The sequence below is a fragment of the Pholis gunnellus genome, assembly GCF_910591455.1.
Source record: "Pholis gunnellus genome assembly, chromosome: 5".
Classification (NCBI taxonomy): Eukaryota; Metazoa; Chordata; class Actinopteri; order Perciformes; family Pholidae; genus Pholis; species Pholis gunnellus.
This window is the reverse complement of record NC_136531.1, coordinates 23,236,863-23,254,885: the sequence shown is the minus strand read 5'-3', so window position 1 is coordinate 23,254,885 and position 18,023 is coordinate 23,236,863. Positions and strand designations below refer to the sequence as shown.

Sequence of the window (18,023 nt, the reverse complement as noted above, 5' to 3'; positions counted from 1 at the left end):
CTCGACTTCAACAAAACCTCGCCCCAGTTTAGGCCTCCGGTGTATTACAGCACCATTACATTCAAGTCACAAAGATAAGCATCCAATTTTCTGGGAAATGACTACACAGCAATCTTTTGAAACAACATATACTTCTGTCCTGAAGGTATTTCCAGATTTCTCAAAAAAATAAAAAATAAAGAGAATTTAGGTGACTAATATTCCTTTTTACCGAAAGTTGTCCTCTTGTTGCCCAATGGTGGAAAGTAGTGGATTTACTCAAGTACAGTACTTGAGGTACATGTACCTGACTTGAGTATTTCCGTTCGATGTTATTTGTACAGCACATGAATCCATAATAAAAGTCATCATTAGTCGCAGCCCTATAAAGTAGTTCAAACTGGTTCCACCTCGAGCAGCTGCAACAGTAAAATGCTTCTTACACATTGATGCATCTCAGTTAACGATCTAATAATGTCACAATGTAATATATCATTCACAAGGGACGTGTTGCATTACAGGCATTAAGTACTTTTACATTGATACTTTAAGTACATTTTGCTGTTTATATGTAGAAACGTTTAACCTAAGCAGCATTTGATTGCAGGACTTTTACTTGTAGTGGAGTATTTCTTCTGTGTAGTATGACTACTTTTACTTAAGTAAAGGATCTGAATTCTTCCACCATCGCTGTTACCAAATTAAAAGAGAAATGGTTGCCAGAACTACATATAAATATATTATCAGTTGTTTCGTACCAATGTTACATATTTTCATACAAAAAAACGTGTTCATATTTTGAAAAAGAAAAGAGAAGAGACATTATGTTCTGGCTGCCTGGATTAGATAATACAGTAGAAAGTTCAGGCCAGTCTTTGGGGATTCTGGGAATCCATTCAGAGCAGCAGTTGGTGTTGTTAAAAAACCTTATGGGGTTTTTTTAGACATTGCCTCGAGTCTGTACAGATTGTTTGATCCATTGATGACGCTTAACAAACGACTGTAGCAGAGGGCAGCCTTCAGTGTGGCTCCATGCCAAACCACTGAGAATATGCATCCCACTTCCTGTTTTACTTCCATCATAGCATCTGTACATACTGTACTCTCGCGCTGCTTTTCTGCAGCGAGCCGTGTAAACCTTGGTTCCTGGCTCCGTGTTTTTTTCTACCGGCCACAGATGACCCGAGTGGGGAAGCGTCAGTGTGATTCCTAGTCTCCTGATATGTTTCCAGGTCACTGAGTGAATCGGTGCTGTCGACAAATGAGGGAGTGGTCGGTGAAAAGAGCAAAAGGAAGCAATTATGGTATCTATCTTCATCCCACCTCCGGGAGGACAAAGCCGCCATTGTAGCACTGGGGATCGGGACTTCCTCAGTCCATGTGGTCTTCACTGAGAGACCGCACGACCTGAGGGGAGATAAGACAGAGGCAGACATGAGCCGAGGCCTGTTAGGAGACATACATGTTATTTTACTTTCTTTTTTTTTGTACATACTTTGTAGAAATAAGAAGACCCATATCTGCTCGAGCTTTCTCTCATCTGAGACCGGTGATAAAAGGCTTTACTAGATATGCACTGTCTGCCAAGTAATCCCCGAATAACATATGATTTGGCTACAGCCAATAATAACACCTATCTGACGGCGTCTATTTAAAATACGACTGTTTGCAGTTCAAATGAGACCGTTTATCTGAAGAGTGTACTATGTTAATTTACTTGTGAGTGCATTTTCCTTATTCACTCCGACCCTTTTGTGTTTTCGGTGTCCAGAAGAAAAACCCCAAAATGTTTTATAGTCAAATGCAGTTTACAAATGCAAGAAAAGGTTGCTAAGTGTATTTTATGAATGACATTTCAATGGAAGGTCAGGCCACTGCATGTGTGATTGAACCACTTGAGAATATCCAGCATTTAAATATCAATATATATAACATATATATATATATATATATGTATTTTTATATTTTGCCACCTAAAGTGTTGCAGAATTGGATTACTAAGAGCTCATGCGAGGACAAATCATGTTCCTGCACATGCTTCTTGTCATCTTGCTGCTGTTAACAAACTCAACACGTGTTTAATGTGATAAGAGCAGAATCAATGCAGTCCCTCTGAATAATCTATTGAAGGCTTTTTTTAATTGATTTTTTTTATTTCACTCTCGCCAATCGAAACTGCAATATGAGCCAGTTTCACTTCACTTTTCACTTGCTGTTAAATGAACCGGCAAAGAGTGTGGTACAGTAGAGCTGTAGCTGTACAAAGATGAGAAATGTCACTAAAATAAATCATCAAGCTGTGGGGAAAGGTATCTGAGGAATACAAAAGTCTGAATGATTTTTAAATGAGTGATCCTCTTTACGCACATAGTTTGGAGCTGAAGGGACAACCTAGTCTGGACATTTCATTGAAAGGGGGAGAAAAAAAAAGAAGAAACTTCATGGGTGGGGCTTGGTGAGAGGAAAGAGAGGGAATGGAGAGGGAAAACAGGGTGATGTGTGTGCTGTGAATTCAAAGCTGGGTGGGTCTACGCTGCTTCACATTCCCAAAATCACTCCCGGGGCCGTGCGTCTTTCAGGTAACTTTTAATCCACGTTGTTTACACTTTGTGAAGTTGTGTTTTACGCACCGTGCGCCGTGAAAACGCTCTCGCGCATCATTTGTGAAAGTCTTTTGTTATTTTTTTGTTGTTGCGTAGAGTGCAGAAAAGTTAACTACAGATTTTCCAACCAGCGCTTTGAAGAATTGTGCGGATGAGCGCAAAAAGAAAAGAGACTTTTAAAGAACACGCAGCGCTAACCTCTGCGGACTATCATTGAGTTGAACAGACAGCAGTGTTTATGTGCGTGTAGATAAGTTAGAGGTGTGTTTATTATTGTTTTCTGTCGTCGTGTTCTCGCGCTCTTTTCAAAGTTGTTGACTCTAGTACAGGCCCTGAGTGTGTGTGTGTGTGTGTGTGTGTGTAACGGAGCGCAGCCCGTTTGAGGTATGCCCTGACCGTCTAAACAAGAGCGCCTTTCTTGTCGACGGAAACGGACTAAAGCCGAGAAAAAATAACGAGTCGTTAAGCAAACAGATCAGTGTTTCTGGGGCCGACGAATGTGTGGCAATTCATACATGTAATGTCGGAGAAAATACCTTTTTTTAAAAAGATGAGAAACCGGTTGTGTGAGGCGTGTGTGTGTGCGCGTGTGTGTGTGAGAGATAGCAGATGTGCGTGATTCAAAAATGTGTCCGTCTGCGAAACTTCTGGGGCGAGTTTGGGCTCGCATGCAACGGCTCTCCTCTCTTGTCAGTATTTCTTTTTTTCTTTTCTGTCTGTTTCGAGTGTCCCGTATTAATTTGGGACAGCTGTGTGAGTTGACTCTCCCTCGTGCCTACACGCCTCCGTTACGTAGGTTGGATGATGGTAAGGCTGGATAATAAATAACGGCGTGCGTCCTTTCCCCCCCACTCGTTATCAGTTTACAGAAGGCCACGATGTTGATGCTGGCTGGAATCGTTGTTCTGCACATCACCACCATCATCCTGCTCCTGGTGGCCGTCATTGATAATGTGAGTGGATTATTGTTCCATCGTGTTTTCTCATTTCTGTATTTTGCCACCCACAGTGTTAGACTTTCACCAGCTCTTATAGAATATGTAACGGTCCCATATTGTAAAAAGTGAGATTATGTCTTTTTTAAAATTATAAAGCAGGTCTAAGTGCTAGAAAACAAACTTAATAAGAGCTCACATAAAGGAGCACTAAAGTTTAAGCATTTAAACAAAATATTTCTTTACATTTGATGCTTTGATGCGCCCTGATATTCTAGATAACTGTTTATTCCCATCCTCAGGCCTGGTGGATCTCTGATACGGTGTCAACTGACTTGTGGGGCAGATGGGAGTTGACGAACTCCGCCTGGCATTACACCAACCTGCAAAACTACCCAGAGGGTAAACTTCACATGTTGATGTAACACAATGTGCTCAGAGGTTATCAGTGATTATTGTATGGATGCTAATAATAATAATAGAGTAGTTATAATGCATGACATTCAAACAGCGCTGTTGCCTTGTTCCTGTGTTGATGTGGGCCTTTCACTGACTGTGTGTCTGTTTTGTCGTCCTGCTGCTACAGAATATCTCCAGACGGTGCAGGCCACCACAGTGCTGGCCTGTATTTTCGCCATTCTGGCCTTGTTTGTGTTTGTGGCTCAGCTGTTCACCCTGCCCAAGGGCCAGAGGTTCACCTTCACCGGCATTTTACAGCTAATCGCCTGTAAGTAACCCAGAGTCAACCGTCTTACTGCAAGAAGTATCGATTCATTTTGTAGCGGAGATTTGTACTTTTCCATGGAGGATGTGTGCTAAACGCTTGACTCCAGAGTTGTTCTAGACATCTGTGTAGCTGTAAATCATTTCAGCTTTAGAATGTATTCACTTCCTCTCAGACGAAGCGAGGAAGAGCAGAGCTAAATATCGCATGAAGTTGAGATGGTTTTTATTTTATTACGGGTGCAGTTTTGTGCTCCAAGTAGAAGTCCTGCATTCAGAACGTTAACTTGAGTACAAGTGAGAGAGGCTGTTTGTAGAAAAGGGGGCGGAGAAGTGATTGTTCTAAAGATTCTGTATGGAGGTTTTCATTTAATGTACTGATAAGGGCTGCAACTTACAATCGCATTATAGAAATATCAGATTATTTTAATATTACTAATGATAGAAAAAAAACAGCACATATTCAGATTTCAGAGAATGGGATGAGGACCTTTTTGGCATTTAATCTTTTGAGCAACTTGTACATTTATCAACAACACGTTTAAGCTCTATTGCTCATTAATGCTCAGCAACAAAGGCAGAATAGTGTGGTAGTTATCAACGCCTGAAGTTATAGCATCCAAAACCAAATGGTAAAGCTAAGTCTCATTCATGTCAATAAATTAGGTGTAATATATTATCGTATTTAAGGTATTTAAGATAACATGCTAAAGAGCTGTGAACTACAATAATCTCTACGTCACGATGCAATTGAGTAAGACTGTTAATTATGAATTATCTTGGGACTGCTCCTAGAAGAGAAAAGTACTAACAGAAAGCACAAGTAATGGGATTTTAACATGTATTGTCATGACTTTATCTAAGCAAGGTGAAACAGTCCTCTTTAGTCGTGATTTCAGTGGAACCGTCTGCTACACCGTCGTTGTTCGTGAGCCTCATCTCGCAATATGAAAAAGAATGACTTCTTCATTGCCTCGTCTGCGTCCATGTGACAACATTCCCCCCCCCCCGTTTCTCTCCGGCAGGCCTGTGTATAATGATAGCGGCCTCAGTCTACACGGCCGAGTTCCACGCCAATGAGACGAAGGGAGGGTACGGACACTCCTATGTCCTGGCCTGGATCTCTTTTGTCCTCACCTTCATCTTAGCCATCACCTACCTCATCCTAAGGAAGAAGAGCGAGTGAGAGGATAAAGGGACCGAGGTCAGGCCGGGGATCATGATCCCGGTTCGAATTTGGGAAATTAAAAGAACGGGATTTGCTTCATAAATTGGAGGGGGGGGGGGAGAAACAAAACTTTAAGATTGATGATCTACATCTGCAGCTAGGAAAAACGGGGGAGGATAATGTTCGATTGCTTAAAAGAGCCATTTGTTTATATTTTGAATATTATAAATCGAAATGGAGCTCATGCTTATATTCCATGAAGGGCTGAACTTGACAATTTTACTCCATAGATTTCTATTTGATTAAAGGGAGAGGAGGGCAGTGTGGGCTAAAACGTGATGGTTGTGATGAGGAGGGTGCAACCTTTTAAAAGTGTTTATTTCATAGCAGTGTATCCATAAAATAATGAATAAATCAATGGTCTTTTAAAATGTAGTTACATATACAATTGGAAAATAGTCCATATCCATTAGTACTGCAAAGGAGTAGTTTGACATTTTGAGAAATATATAAGCTTTCTTGCAGAGAGAGTTGATTCCAGTAATATTTCTGTGTGTTAAGTATAAAGCTACTGCCAGCAGAGGGATAGCTTAGCATAAAGACTAAAAACTGCTAGCTAAAAAGCAAAGCGTAAAAATGACAAAATTGTGGTTTCTGGGGGCGATGGGCTGCAGTGTTTGTTGGCCACGCGTCGACTGAAACAAACGAGAAGAAAGTGAGCTTTAGAAGCGCTGGTTAGCGGAGTTTTGACAGCCACGCTAGCTGTTTACCAGTCATTGTGCTAAGCTAAGCTAACCTACTGCTGCAGATAGCTTCATGTTTACCAAACAGAAATGAGAGTGGTATAATCCTTCTCATCCAAGAAGGAAAGAGAAATACTTCCACAACATGTCCAACTACTCCTTTAACAATCTAACTAAGTTGACCGTGTGGGAGGAGAAAAGCCCGTTAGAGATTTAGTAGTTGAAAATACTCCGAGATGAAAGTGCTTCTCATCCTGTATAATCACGTGGTGAGGCTGACAGTTACTACTGCAGCTTTCCAGAGTGGAAGAAAATACTGCATCTGTGAAGGTACAGCATGTTGGCAGAACTACAACAGTACTGTTGTACAATCAGGAAAGACCAGCCTCAATATACAGTACAAGTAGTTTTAATCATGTATCCTTGTTTTACAACTGAAGTATAGTGTATCCTTTTTTTTAATCTATGTACATTGTAACCATTATATTTTTGTAACATTTTGTATCGAGAGTTTTTTCTCTCTTTTAAACCATGTTTGATTTTGTGTGTGTAGTTGGCTGCTATCATAAGGAAAGTGCATGCAATGTGTACAGGTGAACTTTAAGTGAACCAGGAGGTCAATGTTTCATTTTACCATTATTCAAAACTATGCAATAGGTTTTGTTTGTAATTACATTGGAATTTAAGCCATATCATTTAATAATAAAACAAAATCATACCAAAAGCCTTCGTGTTTCATCTGTTAAACTGCTGTAAATGCAACAAAAGTCACTGTTGCATAACAAACATGTATTCATTGGTCCAGTTCTGTGGCCTTCACTCGAGAACACACAAGATTTCATTCAAATTAATTTATATTTTAATTAAAAACTCTACAACAACAAAAAAAATGCAACACAATACTACAAAATCCCATCGGCTTTTCACGGATTTTGAAATCTGTGGGACTTCGCTTTCTAAGGGGAAAGTTCGGTGCGGCGAGAATTTCTCTCGGTGCAAGTTACAACATTGAGGTTTTGAAAACAACACTTCTTCAGGCCTTACAACAGACCCAGTCAGAAACAGGAATGTTCCATTATATAAAGTATCGTTCCCAGAGGAAGGGAGTAAAACGGACTAAATGCCTTGTCCAGACGGCGTGATGCGCTCCTGAACCACCAGGTGGAGAAGATGATTCTGCTCTGCAGTCAGAAACGGCCTGAGGGGAGAGAAGAAACGACACATAATCGATACGGACAACGCAGACTGAGAAGCAATAGAAATGCTGCTCGCTCCCCATCATGCGATGGAAATTCACATTTTTGAGTGCTCACCAAAGCTCAGTCTGAAGAGATTTGAGGGACTCCGTGTCTTTCTCCTGACACGCCATCTGCAAAACAGATTCGCTGTTAAAACGCTGCACGAAATAAACCAGAACTGCAGAGTCAGATGACCTTGACAAGTTCTCAGCATCTTGTCAATGATCATGCACATTTATAATGTGGATACAGTCTGTTCATCCAGAACAAGTTGCTATCATCTTTTGATTTAAGTCAATAAACATCAATCGAGAACTTTGAATACTGGTGGCCTGATATTAAAAGACTACACGCACTGACACCACTGCTAATGGAACACAAAGAATCATTCCATTGGCAAGGGAAGACAAGACTCCATTATTTTTCCTGTTTGAAGGATCAGGAAATCCTGTGAACTGAACAAGTATGTGGATGATAAAACTCACCACTACTGACTGCAGGAGCAGGAAAACATTCTCAGGCAGGAAGGTCACTGAAGGAGAGGACAAGACCCATGATTACACCACTTCAAAAATATGTGATCATTGGATTCACAGCGAAAGGACAAGCGCATATGATTCATACGTTTTTTTGCTTAAATAACAGATGAATATTGAGGTGCTTTTACCTTGGCTGTGAGGGTCAAAAGACTCCCATGCGTATCTCTCCAGGGTCTGGGCATGTTCTGGTAACAACTTCTGAGGCGGGGGCTGCTCGGGAAAACAAGCAACGTCGGACCATTAAAGTGCTGCTGCACCAGGAAGTCGTGTACAGATGTGGGATGCATGAGTACTGAGATACAATAGCAATACTTGGCATCAGTGATGCAATAGTTTCTGTTGATGTGGAAGTGGTTTTTTTAATGTAACTGGTCTGCACAGTGTTCATGTTGCTGTGTATCAGTGGTAACAATACTGTTTCATCACAGCTACCTATTAAACATAGCTTTGAAGTGAAAAGAACGGTTTGATACATTCTTAAAAAAAGATTGTCCCTTATTGAGGCCATATATTCCACTTCACTGTGATAAAGATGGTTTTCTGGCAATGTCTTGTCTTTCTATGTGAAATCAGCATGCTTACCTCAAGTAACATCAGCAGTAGAACTCTGGAGATTTCACATTTTGCCACAATGTCCAAAAACGCCCCTTTTCAAAAGGAAAATGAAGAAATCAAATCAAATCAAATGCAACAACGATATTAAAGCAGAAAGTGAGACACTGCCTCTGAACACTGATCCTGGTGTACATTTCCTGAGTTTGTTTAAACATCCAGCTTTTGATCTCAACATTGAAAATACATGTGATTATTTTAAGCAGGTGGAGCTTGTAGATAAATGCAAAGCCTCACCAACAGGGGTGTTGATGCCTGGTAGCTGCAGTCCTCTCTCCTGGCACATCAGCTGCATCTCTGTGAACACCGACAGAGCACCGTCGTAGTCACCTGCACAAACCACAGGAGAAGTGTAAACTCTAGATAATTGAGTCAAAATCACATGTGGACATAAAAACACTCAACAGTTACGTATGAGATGTAAACAGACAGCCCGAACTCACGGGTGAGAATTTTACACGTGGCTATTTCTCCCATTGACAGCAGAGCTTCAATCGGCGTCTGTGTTTGCAGCTCTGCAGCCCTCTGGAAGTGAACGATGGCCTCTCCTGGTCTGTTCATCTCCTATTGAGACCAGAGGAGGAGTTGAGATTAACTTGTCATTCGAAGAGCAGCACATCAAGTCAAAATCAAAAGATCAAGTTCATTTATCTTTCGGGACGGCTTGGAGCTGAGTCTTACCTTGAGAGCATTGCCAAGCTCTAGACACAGGCTGGCTGCCATCACAGGCTGGTTCATCTCAATGTGCACCTGTAAGCCATTTGCACATCAGCATTATCTTACGGTCTCTTTAGAAACAACACAGGGATGTACTCCATGATCTACTCTGAAACCCTTAATAAACTACTGAATGTACATAAAATGTACTACTACTTTCATTTCCCAGACCAACTGTTGCTTCAAGCACTTGAAATAAAACTAGGAGTCATCATGTACCTTGATGGCAAAACTGTAGCAGTTGAGAGCAGCTTGAAGGTGCTCATCAAAGCCTGGGGCTTGCAGCGCCCTGTTCTCCTTCTCAGATGAGAGAAAGAGGCGGGCAGCATCGGTCAACGCCAGAGCCTCTCCAGGAGCGTTGAAGAGAGTCTGCTCACACCTGCAGTCAGGATATTCAGGGTGTGCGACACACAATAGGTCAACCGTAAACATGTGATCGCCATTAGACCAATTTATTGCGTTTATTGGGCTGAAAACATAGTAGCAAGAGTTTCTAATGTTTGCAACAAACACGATACGCTGTGCCCGACATGCTAGTGGGGAACTGACAAATTACTAAATGAATGCACAGACATTTTAGTAAATGTTTGATGGTTCCGGTCGAGCCCTTGAGTGGGATCGACGTGTCACAAATGACGTTTACATGCTTTTTAAAGAAACAGCAGTTACTTGAGGGATCTTCTGTGATTTGAAGGTAGGACTTTAAGTACAGTACATGGCTGAAACTATGTGAACACCTGTAAACTACAACCATATGTGGGTCATGTAAAGTTGCTACAACAGCCTCCACACTTCTGGGAAAGCTTTCTGCAGAATTGGGAGCAATGCAAGTACACAAACGCATGTGGACAAAGGTGGCTGAGATGGTCCAGGTCAATCTGGTGCAAAAAGTATGAGAATACATATACAAGTGTTCATAAGTGATACAAGAACATAAGTGTTCACTCACCGAGCCATGGCCAGGTTACAGAAGGCAGCATACTGAAGGCAGTCCTGCTGCTTCAGCTCCTTAGCTAACTGACCTGAAACACAAAGTGAAAACAGTAAAATACATGTGAGGCACACTGGAGAAACTGTTTGATCCTCCAATAACATGGAGGATAGCTAGGAGAGAGGCTGGAGTTTGGTCTTATGTGGTGCGTACTGAACGTACAGTCAGGGCCATAAATTGAATTGAATTACAGCTTTAGGGGGGACGTTGGGATTGGGCCTTTGTAAGTGTAAAGGTAGCGGTAGGTTGCGCAGTGACGGACAGAGACACTTACCAAACTGCTCACTCGCCTCCGCTACATTAGGCTTCCGGAGAAAACGTCTGCCACAAGGAAACACAATTTCTTTAACATTTCTAAAACATCACAATTGGACATTTATCAAGCCAATAAATACGCTTCAGGTAACTGTTCACGTGCTAAACAGAAGAATTAATGTGTGCTTTGCTAGTTTAGCCACTATAGCTAACGTTAGCCAAACCGGTAACGCTAGCTTAGCTGTCAAGTAACTACACATCAGTTACTACTTTTAATGAAACTGAAATCAACAATTAAAATCTTTTAACATGATATTTGCTTAAAAACTACATTACAAGCACTCAAAGGTAACGGTAAACAGCGTCATGTGATGCTGACAGTCATGACAGGGACATGCTAGCTATTAGCTTAACCTAGCTTATAAGCGCTAGCTGTGTATATTTGTAGCATTATTGTCAAGAGATGTTACGCTAACGCTGATATTCAGTCCTCTTTCTATTTGAAGTACTGTAATTCAACCTTACTTCTTTAGTTTATTTGACACAGCACGGTATCTCGCCAGAAAATCGCCCTCTGCAGCCATGATCGATGCAGAAAAGCACAACAAACCAAACCAGGAAGTCCAACTGACAAGAGCGTTGGCATTGGCTCGTAGAATCGATGCCTCGCAATTTCATTGGTCAGGATGGTTCTATCGCAGAAGAAAATGCCCAAATAAGGAGATGTGCTACAAAAAACAAACAGAATTCAGACTGAGACTGGTGGCAGATTTATTTATTTCAACTTCTGTAGTAAAACTCTGAGATACTTTACTTACATTATTTTATCTTTTACTATATTTCAGAGGGAAACATTTTACTTTTTCATTTTATTGTACATTTTACTCCACTACATTGGATTGACAGCTCGTTATTAACAATGCAGGATTGTTATACAGTGGATTTTTACAGTAAAATAGTTATTATCAGCCTAGCTCAACCAAACCTCAACCAAACATTAGAATGTTAATATATCCGTAATAGTAAAATAATACATTGCACATTTTGCCTGCATAATGGAGTATTATTTGCTGATAATACTTTTGTGTTTTTACTTGACAAATTGACATGTAACAGAGTATTTTTTACACTGTGTTTTTTTGTTACTTTCACTTTAAAGAATCTAAATACTTTCTAACATGTGACAATGACTCAGCAAAGCAAACTGAGATCATCTCAGCCACCAATATAAATATCTCAATCTGTTGGAACAAGTTTATCGCTGATTCAAAAATTCTCATAGACAGACTCAAATACGCCTTCTTGCTGGTCTTGTGTGGTCTCTGCCACCTGTGGAGGAAGCAGAAGACAGGTCACCAACTGCATGTTGAATTACTTTCCGCTGATAACAGAGAAACATGACGAAGCACCTGAAGTCCACACTGACCGTTTCTTTGGGTTCCTTAGGTTTTTTGTTTTTTTTGGGTTCCTTGGGTTTAGCTTGGCATCGGTCTGGCTCTCTGCTGACAGCTGAGTGGTCCAGCACATCATAAATAGACCTGGGCCGAGTCTGTAGACTCTGAGAGAATTTCCAATATCAGTTTCCAAGAAATATAAAGATATACATGTGAATGCAGGGAAGACGGTGGACAAAAAGGACGTGGCACCGTTGAATTCAAGTGAAATATTTGTCTGTCTTTACACTGATAAGAAGCTTACGGCATAGAAAGACGTAGACGGAGCTGTTATCACATCCACATTGTCTTCCTCCATCTCTTCTTCTTTCCTTTCTTCTCGGTTCTGCTTTTGTTTTCTGCCACTGTCGCCACGTTCAGTGAGACAGTCTGTCTAAACGATGGCAATTTAATGCATTAAAAGAAACATTAATAACAAAAACTGGATAATAATGCACAAACTAGGCTCAAAGTCATTTTGATCTTCTTGTGATATAGCAGGATTCCAGCCCAGTCTGCCAGTGTGTCTATGTATTTCATTCTTTATTCATGAATTGGTGAATCCTTTGAGTTTAAGAGGTGACTTAGTTACTGGTACACCACCGTTTCAATGACCTTACTCACAAAGGGAAGGTTTGATTTGGGTTTGTTGTTGCTAGTCACAGATGTATCTCGGCTGCTCTATATTAAGAAGAAGTTTAAGGACAACCACCAAATAGCAAATTTTGCGTCGATTGACTAAATATAAATTGAACATTAAAAACACTCAATCTCATCTGGAGCTTCAGAAACTCATCTGTCATAACAAAGCAATATTGTGACATTACAACATGTTGTTTCTTAATGTCTGAGGTCCGGAGCAGGACACATCTTACCCCATGTCCTCTGAAGACATACACTGAGCCGACCACACTGAAAACCAGCAGCACACCGGTGACGACGGCGACTGCGATGACTTCCGTGTTATTCGACATGTCGAGGTCCCTGTCCCCTGGAAAAACACCCACAATTCAATGTCGGTCAGTGAAGGAACGTTTCCTGACTGTCTGCTAGATTCCTCATCTGTTGAGCGAGTCATCCACAGGATAAAAATATTCAAGATCAATGGACTTTTTGTGTATTTTGATATAAACTGAATACACTGTCAGCATCAGTATTAGTCTACTAATGGCTTTTGACACAACGATTCCCAACCTGTTTATTTTTTATTAGATTTTTTTTCTTGGTGGGCTCTTACTATTCTCCAAATTAAACCATCAGTTGGTTAACTATTGAAATCCCATGTCCACTCAAACTTTACACCATAGACTGCATATAAGAGGTGGAAGTAGTCACCGTGACGTCACCCATTGGTTTGTGGACTGACTACTTGAAGCCGTTCGGCCTTTTGGCCGACGCCATCTTGTCTATTTGCAAACAGAAGTGACACGAGAGGGTGGCGCTAAACGCTGGATCAGACATTTTTAGGTGACTAAAATGTTACAGTTAATTGTCATGAACTGAAAACACACTGTGAAAGGGTTAAAGTTGTAAGACGACAACATTGACAACTCCCAGACCAGACAACGCCGTGGTAACAACCTGTCAATCACAAGGTAGCCCCGTCCTAAAGCATAACCTGCTTTATGGTCTATTTGACTCTAAATGGACCATCATTTACTAAATGAACATCATGCTGCATTGAAGAAGATTTGAGACTAGAGATTGAGACCATAAACTAAACACAAGTTTCAGCCACTGGCTTCCTGTCCCACCACTACCTCACTTTTTCTTTGCTGGTTTCCCAAGAAATGACCACACATTATGCGTTCATGGATATCATTCAATCAATCGTTGCCAACAAAACTCAAACAACTGATCAATTCAACCTCAATTTTTTTCATTCAAATTCTCTGCTTTTCATACTCACTTCTCACTCGAAGGTACCAGTACACTTTGGCTGTTTGATATTGGCAACTGTATTCTCCTGAACTTTTCACGCTTTTCAGCTCCAATCTCAGATCGACTGTTTTCGGCTGGACGGTCTCGGGGATGGGGTAACTAAAGATCTGTTTGCGGAGCAGATCGGAGCACGTCAGGTTGTGGCTGCTTTGGTTTGCTGGCATCATCAGCTCACAGCTCAGGTTGAGCCCTTCACCTTCAAAGGCCACAAAGACTGTGCTTTTCAGGTGGAGTTCTGTGAGGGGACATAGAGGTTCATATCAGAGCTGAAATGATTTGTCGATTACTCGAGAAGTCCATCAGTTGTTAAGCAAAAACATCGAACATTCTCTAGTTTGTCAAATGTGCGAATTTGCTGTTTTTCTCCCTTTCACATCATTGTTATAAAGACATTTTGCGGGGTTTTGGTCGGACAAAAGAAGCAATTGGAACACTTTCTTTTTGTGACATTTAGATAAGGTAGAATATATGATTCCTAAAAAAAATAGATTGGTGATGAAAATAGTCGTTCATGTGATGCTAAAAAAACCCATATCTAAACTTCTTTGACGGCAAACAATCGGAGAGTTACATTAGTGATCCACAAAGTGGATTTTACCAAGTTTCAACCTTTGCTCCATAAGTACATTGTCAAAAATATAGTTTCGATGGCTTACTTGGTGAGTCCATTCCTGAGCACACAGCGAGGAAGAAAAAGACAAACATCCAGGTCCACATGAAAGAAAGATGCCAAACTTGTCGAGCCTCCATGTTGTGATCCTTGAGGTTTTTCTGGGGACGTTATTAGTCTTCCTCTTTGAGGTTGTATCTATTCAGTGGTTCAGTTTGTCTTGGTACATAAAATGCAGTGCTGGGCTTCCTGTTTCTGGCAAAATCACTTCCTCAAAATGTTCTGTGTATTGAGAGACTTTTGGGAACACAAATGACGCTCTAGTGTAAGTTCAGTCACTCTCGCGTGCCTAAACCCGTCGTTTATTTCTCATACATCTGCCGATCACTCCTCACGCATGCACACTTATTATTTCATTGCTTTTATTGTTTGGGGATGTTGATCAGCTGTCTAGATCAGCTGGTCTCTTCTATCCAATAGCACAACGACACAATTACATCGTTGGCCTATATCTTGCTGCTGTCTCTTTTTAAATATGAGTGTCTCTCTACATTCAGTACGTTCTTGCTGCTGTTACGCAAACCTCCACCTCCCCATCTCCGCCCAATCTTCGCAGATCCATCAGCTTTATCAACTCATCATTCTATCAGCCTCATCAGCCACCATCACCACCAGTGTCTGGACTCCACGGGGGAGATTTATGTTGCTGCTGCTCAGGGCAGACACCCCTCAATTACAAATCTCCCTGTAGAGTCCAAGCGCCACAGACTCTGAAGTCTTTATCATCACATATCATTTGTTCACAATAAACAATTATCTTTTCTTTATCTGACTTGTCTCTCCTGATTGAAATGAAAAGAACATTCACAAACTGACATTTAACATTAAAGCCTGAAAGCATTGCACACCACCAGGACACATCCACATAGAAATAACATTGTGCAAACGTTGGCCCCTAACTTGCTTTGTATTGTGTTAAGAGGGATTTCTTTCTGGTTGCATTATTTCTGTTACGTCAGCCTCTGGTTGCGAAGGGAAGTGCAATGCTGGCTTTCCTCCACAGCGGGACAGTGTTGGAGAAACAAAAGAGTGAGCCATGAACGCACACCTCGTCATGTGCTTTTTGAAAGACAGGGGAAGCAATGGACTCGAGCAGCGAGAGAGACAGTATGGTGTTTGTGTGTGTGTGTGCGTGTGTGTGTGTGTGTGTATGAGAGGCTGGAATCCAGCTGAAAGGTGGCAAACTGCCTGTTGGTAATGTGAACCAGCTGTGGCTGATGGTTGTGACTTCTTCACAGCAGTAACTCAGCGTGCAGATGTTGAGGTGCGGCGGTTGTTATTATCATTTTAACCCTTGTTTGTTTGTCTGTTTTTCTTTCCCCCTCCTTCACCCCTCCTCTCTCCTCTCCTCTCTCCTCTCTCCTCTCCTCTCTCCTCTCTCCTCTCTCCTCTCTCCTCTCTTCACTCTTTCACCATTTTCTCTCTTGGCTGCATTAGTGGCCAACGCTGACCTCACCTCAGCCACAGCTTGAAAAACACACGCAGTGAGCTGGAATAACATCTGGATGCCAGTCAATGAAGAATAATTCATTCCATTTCATATCCCCTCTCCTTATCTCCCCTCTATCCTGGGGAGTAAAGTGTACACATCCTTAAAAACATTGGATCTTTAAATTGATCTTTTTAACCAGATTTAATCTGGTGTAGAAAACATGTTATGTGCTTAAAAATATTGTGGATTAAATGTCTAATATCCCCTGAAGTGTCCAGTGGTGGAAAAGAATGTACTGTACGGCAATTATGAGAAACTTCACTTTACTTGAGTTTTTCAATTTACTGCCACTTTCTACTTCACATTTTCAGACGGAGATGTTGCGTGTTGTGTGTTGAGGCTGAGAGCTGCGTTTGTGAGGGTCGGTGAGAAGCAGAGAAAGATGAAAAAGATCTATAACTCAAGTTTTGAGGAGAAACTGGATCCGGAAACAGAGTGAGATTACAGCCACAGGACACATATACCTGTCTGTTCCGCACAGAAGAGGAGACTAAATTATGGGACTGATCTGAAAGAAGAGCACGTGCTACACATCTGGCAGCAGCTGGGTGTCACAGCGAATGTCAGAGAGAGCAGGAGCAGGAGTTGGGCGTGTGTTGGGGCTCTAAAGATACGACAGCTCTCCACTAATAAGGAGATTTTAAACTCAGCACTGGTTCTGCCACACTCTCCTCCTAATTATATTACAGCTGCGAGGCGAGGGTGAAGAGTGAGAGAAATAAGGAGAAAAGACCGGGGCAGTGGAGAGGAGCATCTGGTATTCAATAAGATCGGAGAGGGACTTCCTGCTGAGAGTTATCATCACTTCAAAGTCGTGAGTATTGGCTCATTTGCTCTTTTATTCCAGCCTGCGATGCTTCTTACCAGTGAACTCATAGTCTGCAAAGTTAGGAGATGTAGTTATTACAACACAAACCACACTGGTTGATTGTTTCAGTGTTGCTGATGTGTTTGTCCAGATGTGAAACAAGCTGTATCAGGTTATAGTCGGGCTGATTTTTAACGGCACCTTTTGATCGGCCTCCAAATTCATATTCCCTGATAACATTTACAAATTCCTCAACAGTGAGTCAGTGGCTTTTTATTGACCTGCATGATTCACAGACTTTGTCATATGGATGCAATTCTGCTCTTTCTTTCTTTTTTTCGACGCCTCTTTTCTGGGTCGCCGGCTTTCTCCTTCGCTCTTGTTTTTCCTCACACACCTGGAGTCATGGGATTAGAGTCAAAGTTTTGTTGGGCCAGATTGGACTGTGGTCATTCTCTTCTCAGAACAGACACACGGGGAGGACTGTCTCCGGACAAAAAGTCTTTCAGTTAAAGTAAGTGATTTTTAAAGGATTTTTCTTAAAGATTAGTTGTAATCAGGAGGTATCTTCTTTTATCGATTAGTGGATGGTTTTAAATTTCAAAGAACCTCTCAACCTGTGCAGTTTGTTGAGCAACAGTTCAAACCCTTAATATAATAAAGATAATAATAAGAAAGGAAATAGTGTGGGTCGAGTTACAGTCTCAAAAGTAAAACAATCCATTGTGAAGAATTGCCCCTTGCAAAGCATTATGTTATTGTATTTATTATATTATTGTTTTGGTATTATTTATGCATTAAGGTGTAAACAGTATTTTAATGTTGTAGCTGCTAAGAGTGGAGAAAATATGTATTCAGCTATGAAAGTGCATCATATTTCAGAAACCTAGACACATTTTACTCCTAATCTACACATTAAACCTAATCTACACATTAATCCTAATCTACACGTTGTTTTAAATTGTCAGATAAATGGAGTAAAAAGTATAAAGTAGCAGAAAATGGAAAAGTAGAAATATATCAAAATTGTATCTCAGCACTGTACTTAAGTAATTGTAATAAGTTAAGTTATTTTCCACCACTGGATACATGTGCACATCTGCATGCTGCTGACTGTTTTCTGACCGGTGCTCATGAAGCCTGTGTGTCATCACTTCTTTTATTTCTTTGTTTGTC

The 18,023-nt window shown here is 41.0% G+C and overlaps 4 protein-coding genes across 7 annotated transcripts in view; 2 read left to right on the top strand and 2 right to left on the bottom strand.

The window, feature by feature from the left end:
* The first annotated feature begins 2,428 nt into the window (after nucleotides 1-2,428).
* LOC306695457 (epithelial membrane protein 1) lies at nucleotides 2,429-5,432 on the top strand. Its single transcript, XM_079158702.1, has 5 exons — nucleotides 2,429-2,558; nucleotides 3,445-3,535; nucleotides 3,820-3,919; nucleotides 4,104-4,244; nucleotides 5,266-5,432. The coding sequence occupies exons 2-5, from the start codon at nucleotides 3,461-3,463 to the stop codon at nucleotides 5,424-5,426; spliced, it is 477 nt and encodes a 158-aa protein (XP_079014828.1). The 5' UTR covers nucleotides 2,429-2,558; nucleotides 3,445-3,460; the 3' UTR covers nucleotides 5,427-5,432.
* Nucleotides 5,433-7,214: 1,782 nt separating this feature from the next.
* On the bottom strand, nucleotides 7,215-11,107 carry f8a (coagulation factor VIII associated). Its single transcript, XM_079158701.1, has 12 exons — nucleotides 11,029-11,107; nucleotides 10,523-10,569; nucleotides 10,207-10,279; nucleotides 9,477-9,636; nucleotides 9,222-9,290; nucleotides 8,984-9,104; nucleotides 8,778-8,870; nucleotides 8,511-8,575; nucleotides 8,057-8,138; nucleotides 7,875-7,921; nucleotides 7,465-7,520; nucleotides 7,215-7,349 (listed from the first exon to the last, which is right to left on the bottom strand). The coding sequence occupies exons 1-12, from the start codon at nucleotides 11,085-11,087 to the stop codon at nucleotides 7,268-7,270; spliced, it is 954 nt and encodes a 317-aa protein (XP_079014827.1). The 5' UTR covers nucleotides 11,088-11,107; the 3' UTR covers nucleotides 7,215-7,267.
* A 164-nt stretch (nucleotides 11,108-11,271) lies between these two features.
* On the bottom strand, nucleotides 11,272-14,680 carry nfam1 (NFAT activating protein with ITAM motif 1). The gene is made up of 6 exons (XM_079159586.1): nucleotides 14,534-14,680; nucleotides 13,846-14,112; nucleotides 12,812-12,927; nucleotides 12,202-12,330; nucleotides 11,930-12,061; nucleotides 11,272-11,832 (listed from the first exon to the last, which is right to left on the bottom strand). Exons 1-6 carry the CDS (start codon nucleotides 14,625-14,627, stop codon nucleotides 11,770-11,772), a joined length of 801 nt encoding a protein of 266 aa, XP_079015712.1. The 5' UTR covers nucleotides 14,628-14,680; the 3' UTR covers nucleotides 11,272-11,769.
* A 1,919-nt stretch (nucleotides 14,681-16,599) lies between these two features.
* LOC306696090 (uncharacterized protein) overlaps nucleotides 16,600-18,023 on the top strand; it is a 3,459-nt gene continuing 2,035 nt past the window's right edge. For 2 of the 4 annotated variants that reach the window (XM_079159588.1, XM_079159590.1), the window contains exons 1-2: nucleotides 16,600-16,853; nucleotides 17,251-17,361. The gene's annotated coding sequence lies outside the window, so the exon portion shown is untranslated. The remainder of the gene's footprint in view (nucleotides 16,854-17,250; nucleotides 17,362-18,023) is intronic. The other 2 variants (XM_079159589.1, XM_079159591.1) reach the window with 2 other exon arrangements.

Coding starts and splice junctions, on each gene's coding strand:
- nfam1 (XM_079159586.1), bottom strand. CDS start 14,627: ATGGAGGCTCGACAAGTTTGGCATCTTTCTTTCATGTGGACCTGGATG. Junction 12,062..12,201: donor CGTCTACGTCTTTCTATGCC/GTAAGCTTCTTA, acceptor AAATTCTCTCAG/AGTCTACAGACTCGGCCCAG. Junction 11,833..11,929: donor CTAAGGAACCCAAAGAAACG/GTCAGTGTGGAC, acceptor CTTCCTCCACAG/GTGGCAGAGACCACACAAGA.
- LOC306695457 (XM_079158702.1), top strand. CDS start 3,461: ATGTTGATGCTGGCTGGAATCGTTGTTCTGCACATCACCACCATCATC. Junction 3,920..4,103: donor CCTGCAAAACTACCCAGAGG/GTAAACTTCACA, acceptor CTGCTGCTACAG/AATATCTCCAGACGGTGCAG. Junction 4,245..5,265: donor CATTTTACAGCTAATCGCCT/GTAAGTAACCCA, acceptor TCTCTCCGGCAG/GCCTGTGTATAATGATAGCG.
- f8a (XM_079158701.1), bottom strand. CDS start 11,087: ATGGCTGCAGAGGGCGATTTTCTGGCGAGATACCGTGCTGTGTCAAAT. Junction 9,291..9,476: donor GCTACAGTTTTGCCATCAAG/GTACATGATGAC, acceptor AATGGCTTACAG/GTGCACATTGAGATGAACCA. Junction 7,521..7,874: donor TGCTCCTGCAGTCAGTAGTG/GTGAGTTTTATC, acceptor TCTGTTTTGCAG/ATGGCGTGTCAGGAGAAAGA.